The sequence below is a fragment of the Temnothorax curvispinosus genome, unplaced genomic scaffold (genome assembly GCF_003070985.1).
Source record: "Temnothorax curvispinosus isolate PA1 unplaced genomic scaffold, ASM307098v1 QBEX01010230.1, whole genome shotgun sequence".
In the NCBI taxonomy this organism is placed as follows: domain Eukaryota; kingdom Metazoa; phylum Arthropoda; class Insecta; order Hymenoptera; family Formicidae; genus Temnothorax; species Temnothorax curvispinosus.
The window spans coordinates 22,262-27,973 of NW_020220010.1; the positions used below are offsets into that span (position 1 = coordinate 22,262).

The window sequence follows — 5,712 nt, forward strand, 5'->3', positions numbered from 1 at the left end:
AAGATAAAGAAGGGATAGTATCGATAAAAGTGAAACTTGGAAAAGAGTGGTGGAGGGTAGTGGGAGTATATATAAATAAGGATATGGACGGGAAGTTGGAAGACCTGAAAGAATGGGTGGAGGAGATTGAGAGGGGAGTGAGAGTGCTGATAGGGGGGGATTTTAATGCAAAGACCGGAAAGGAAGGGGGGTTCGTGGAAGAGGGAGAAGAAGAGAGGGGGAAAGGAGAAAGGAGATCGAAGGATGGCAAGGTAAATGGGGAGGGAAAAAAGCTGTGTAGATTCTTGGGGGAACGTGGGTGGGCGATTTTTAACGGAGGAATTAGAGGAGATGAGGAAGGAGAATGGACGTATACAGGGGGAAGAGGGGAGTCGGTGATTGACTACGTGTTAGGGGACAGGAGGACAAGGGAAAGGGTAGAACGGGTGGTGGTAGAAGAGAAGGTCGATTCGGACCATCAACCAGTGACGGCGTGGGTGGAAGGGTGGGAGGAAGGTATGGATAAAGGGAAGGGAGGAAGGAGCGGAAGTGGGAGAGGAGACTGGTCAGAAGAGGGCAGGGAAAAATTTAGAGAGTTAATGGGGGACAGGCAAGCTCAGGGAGGGGAAGTGGAGGAGGAGTGGCAGGGGCTGAAGGGGAAGATAAGGGAAGTATTAAAGGAAGTGAATAGGAGGGGTAAAAAAAGCGGAGGAAGGGGCTGGTGGGATGAGGAATGTAGGGAGGGAAAAAAGAGAGTTGGCAACATGTTAAGGAAATGGAGAAGGGAAGGGGGAGAAGGGGACAGTTACAGGGAGGAAAAACAGAGATACAAGAAGCTATGTGAAGGGAAGAAAAGAAGAGAAGTGGAGAAATGGGAAGCGGAAGTAAAGGAGATCAGGACGGAGGGGTAGGTATGGAAAGTGGTAAACAGGGAGAGAAAGAGGAGAAGGAGAGTGAATGAGGGAATTAGTATGCAAGAATGGGATGGGTACTTTAAAGAGCTGTTGGGAGGAATGAAAGGGAGGGTGGTGATGGGAACAAGAAGAGGGGAGGGGAGGGAGGAGGAGGAGGAGGAAGAGGAGATAAGGAGAGAAGAGGTGTGGGAGGTAGTGAGGAAGCTTAGAGAGAGAAAAGCGATGGGAAGTGATGGAATTCCAAATGAGGTTTGGAAGTTTGGAGGGGAGGTAGTGAAAGAATGGCTATGGGAAGTGTGCAATAGAGTGTGGAAGGGAGAGGGTTGGCCGGAAAATTGGAGGGAGGGAATTATAGTGCCTATAGGAAAAAAGGGGGAGGGGGAGAAAGTGGGGGATTACAGAGGGGTGACGTTAGCGCAAACGGCATACAAAGTGTATGCTGCCGTGTTGGCGGAAAGGTTGAGGAAGGAAGTTGAAGAGAAGGGCTTGTTGCCACCCAGTCAGACAGGATTTAGAAGAGGGGTTGGGACCACGGACAACATTTACGTACTGAATTACCTGATAAACAGGCAAGTAAATGGGAAGAAAGGGAAGATGGTGGTGATGTTCGTGGACTTAAAAGCAGCTTTTGACTCGGTGGACAGGAGGATTCTGATGGAAGCCATGAGGAAAAAGGGAGTAAGGGAGGGCTTGGTGGAGAGGTGTAAAGAACTGTTGGGGGAGACGATATGCAGAGTAAGGGTGGGAGAGGAGATGGGAGAGAGATTTTGGACAGGAAGGGGAGTCAGACAAGGGTGTCCGTTAAGCCCAATTCTGTTCACCTTGCTGCTGGCGGACATTGACGATGAACTGAAAAGAGGGGGCTGGGGTGGAATAAAGCTGGGAGGGAGAAAGATATATACACTGGCTTATGCGGATGATATAGCGATGTTGGCGGAGAATGAGGAAGATATGAAAGGAATGATGGGAAAACTGGAGGGGTATTTGGACAGAAAGGGATTGGTATTGAACAGTGAAAAAACGAAGGTAATGAGATACAGAAAAGGGGGAGGAAGATGGAAAAAGGTGAGTTGGAGGTGGAAGGGTAGGATAATTGAGGAGGTGAGAAAATTCTGCTACTTGGGATATGTAGTAAAATGTAATGGGAGGCAGGACGAACATGTAAGAGAGAGGACGAGGAGAGGGGCGGCGTTGCTGGGACAAGTATGGGGGATCGGAAAGAGAAGGTTTGGGGGGGATTGGGGTAGGAGAATATGGTTGTTTGATAAGTTGATATGGACGGTGATAAGTTACGGAGTGGAAATATGGGGGTGGAGGGAAAGAGGGGAAATAGAGAGATTGCAGGAAAGATATTTAAGGTGGGTGTTGGGAGTGGAAAGATGTATACCGGGATATATGATTAGGGAGGAGTTACAAAGGGAGAAACTAAGAGAAAGGGCGGTTATGAGAGCATGGGGGTATGAGAAAAAATTGGTGGAGGAAAAGGGAGGGGAGCTGGCAAGGGAGTGCTGGAAGGAGGTAAAAAGGAGGGCGAAAAGAGGGGTGAGCAGGGGGGGATGGGAGGAGGAGAGAAAAGAAGCGGCGGAGAGCAGGGGCTGGAGGATAGAGGAGGTGGAGGAGCTAAGGGAGGAGGGGATGTGGAGGGGGGAGGACGTGCTTAAAAAAGAAAGAAGAAAGCAAAGAGAGGAGAGGTGGAAGGAGATAGGGGAGGCAAAATTTAACAAGTGGTATGGCATGATAAAAGGGGAGGGGATACCGGAATACTTAAAAAAGAACTGGGGAGAAACCAGGTGGCAGAGGGTAGCTAGATACAGGCTGGGGGGTAGAATGAGGGGGGTGAAACACTGGATGGCGGAAGAGAGAAGAATATGCAGGGTGTGTGGAGGGGGGGAGGAGACGTGGGAACATGTGTGGGGAGAGTGTGCAGATTGGGGGGGAGGAAGATCATGGCAGGAAGCGGTGGGGGAAGTGTTGGGAAAGGAGGGGGAGGAAGAGAGATGGCTGAGGAAATTGGAGAGAGTAAGGAAGAGAGATGACGGAGGGGAGTGGGAGGTAGGGGAGGAGAGGAGTGAATGAAAGGGAGAGGATGAGTGAGGAGTTTGTAAACGGAAACGGAAGTCCACAGAGGTAGGGAACTTGCGAGCGTGTGTGTGTGTGTGTAAAGATAAGCAAGGCAGTTAGTATGTAAGGTTAAATGTAAGATAGGCTAAGGTAGGCTAAGGTAGGTTAAGAAAATGTATAAAGTTGTAAAGGGTTGGGAACGTCCCTTCAAAACGCCTTGCAACTCTGAGGGGAGTCAATAAATATATCTATCTATCTATCTATCTATCTTCTGAGGGACATATACGACTCTTAGGATAGCCAGGTTGAAGGGAAAAAAGAAAATTTCCCCCCGTGAAAGGGGGAATAAAGTCAAGCAAAAATTCGGAAAAATTGACGATACACGCAAAGCGAGAGAACGACTTTCGATGAGTGATACAAAGAGATCAGCGATGGAAGTCGAGGCGAGCGTGTTGGTGAACGAGAGGAAAAGAGCCGCAGAAGATGGTTCAACCGAAAATAGATAAGAGGATACACAGGGATTCTCACAGAAGGAAGGAGAGTGGCAGATGGTAGGACAAAATAGATGGCGAAGGAAAAGCGCGCCAAAATTCTGCAAGAAAAGGCTACTATAAAGATAGACAACAGGGAAGAAAGGAACAGCCAATCAGGTAACGATGACGTCAGCACGGAAGATTCAACGTACGAATCAGGAGACACGACCACGGAAGATTCCAGCAAAGCAATGGAGAGGACGGCACAAGAGGAATATATGAATCGTGCAGGCGTACTGGAAAGAATCAGTGAATTGGACGCATCTGAAATGGCAAACCAGAAGCAGGTTAAATTCAAAGAAGGGACCAATATCACGTATAGATTAGTACTTAAACTGAATGATTAAAGATAAAGTACAGACAAAAAGAAGTAAGAATCGATTTAAAATTTAGAAAATAGCAACAAGGGAAAAAATATTTCCGAAAGATATCATAATGTTATCACATACAACGGTTATTTGTAAATTTAATAACTGTACTAACGCAAATATTTGTTTAGAAGGAATCAATAACCTTACAAAGGAAACAGGATTATCGGCAGAAATTGACCAAAGGGGATCGAAATTTGTCGGGGTAATCACAGACTGAGGAGATAGCACTCCAGATTTATGGGAGTCAATGGACGACCACGATGACGTTCTAAAAATCGGAAAGATGTACAGGAAAAAGTGGGATAAAGAAAAGAAGATTCTGACAGAAGAGGATACAGGAAATCTAATAATTACTTTTATGGGCGATAAAGTTCGGAAAAGTCTAGATCTGTTTGGACGTAGAACAGCAATAAAAGTTAGACCGTTCATAGCATCGGTCAAACAATGCTTCAAGTGTTTCAGATTTGGCCACATAAAAGCTCTATGTAAGAGTAAAGAGAGATGTATAATATGTGGAGATCTGGGACATGGAAACTGCACGAGAGATACAAAATGCAGAAATTGCGGAGGCAACCACATATCTACATGGAGAATGTGCAGAAAATATGAGAAAAATAAAAATAAAAATCTGGCAATGGGACTTAATAATGTATCTTGTATGAAAGCAGAAAGAATACTGGCTGGGAAAAAACAAGATAAAGTACAAGAACAAACATATGATAGATATGAAACACCGGCTCAATGGCCAAAACTTTCACAACCAAGACAGGAGATGGAAGGAAGATGGGAGGATCCACAGACATCCAGAAAATTAATAACATACGAAGAGGATAGGGAAGATAGATACACGAAGAAAACTAATACATATAAAGACAAGTTAATGACACAGAAGAATAAACAAGAAAATTACTATAAACAATTCGATAACAGAAGAGAAGAAATTACAAAAGATAAAAAAGGAATAGCCCTAAAACAAGTGGAAAAACAACCAGAAAGATGGGATAAAGAAACATCAGAGAAAGAATCGGAAAATAATACTCCAGAGGAAGAAAGACAAGGTCAGAGAGAAGAAGAAATAAATATTCCAGTAGGCATGAACAGAGATCGAGACATCATTACAAGCCTAGCAGCGAAATTAATATAAATTAACAATTAAAGTAATTTAAATCGACCGTGACTGGCAATATATAACGTCTTTTCGATATGAACATTGAAAAACTGTGAGCCAACTTGGTTTGTCGGATTCACACAGCACTTTTTTCGGATCAATCATCGAGACATTATTAATTTTGACCATGGTTTTGGTCAGTTGATGTAATTTCTAAATTAAATAGTTTTTAAATTTTGAAATTAATATATTATGCTAATCAAGATTGGGAATTCAGAAGAACTATATAGGAGATGATCCAACAAAAGGAACTTGAAATAAGAAATCAGGGAGATAAATATAAGATCAAACAAGACATATTACAAAAGAAAAAGGAATTAGAACTAGAGGAAAAAATTAGAAAACAAAGGATGATAGTTAGCGATATGAAAAGAGATTTTAGAAGAGATCAAGAGCAACAGATAGCGCGTGTAAGAGTTCGAGCGGACTCTTCACAGCGTTAACAAGATTTTGGCAATCTAAGAATAGTTCAATCTAAGAATAGTTAATTGGAACTGCAGAGGATTTTACGGTAAGAAAAATGAGATAATAAAAAGAGCACAAGAATACGATATAATTATATTTACAGAAACAAAGTGTAATAAAAATAACATATATATACCAGGATTTAAATCGTACTGTAAATTAAGTAGAGGTAATAGTGGAGGAGTTGCAATTAGTATTAAAGAAAATATAGAATTTGAAAT

The 5,712-nt window shown here is 43.3% G+C and overlaps 1 protein-coding gene across 1 annotated transcript; it reads left to right on the forward strand.

Annotated features, from left to right (window-relative positions):
- Positions 1–4,141: 4,141 nt before the first annotated feature.
- Positions 4,142–5,002, forward strand: LOC112459919. Its single transcript, XM_025024292.1, has one exon. It carries the CDS (start codon positions 4,142–4,144, stop codon positions 5,000–5,002), a length of 861 nt encoding a protein of 286 aa, XP_024880060.1.
- The last annotated feature ends 710 nt before the right edge of the window (positions 5,003–5,712 follow it).

Excerpts from the sequence above, each read along its gene's own strand:
- LOC112459919 (XM_025024292.1), top strand. The coding sequence starts at position 4,142 with ATGTACAGGAAAAAGTGGGATAAAGAAAAGAAGATTCTGACAGAAGAG.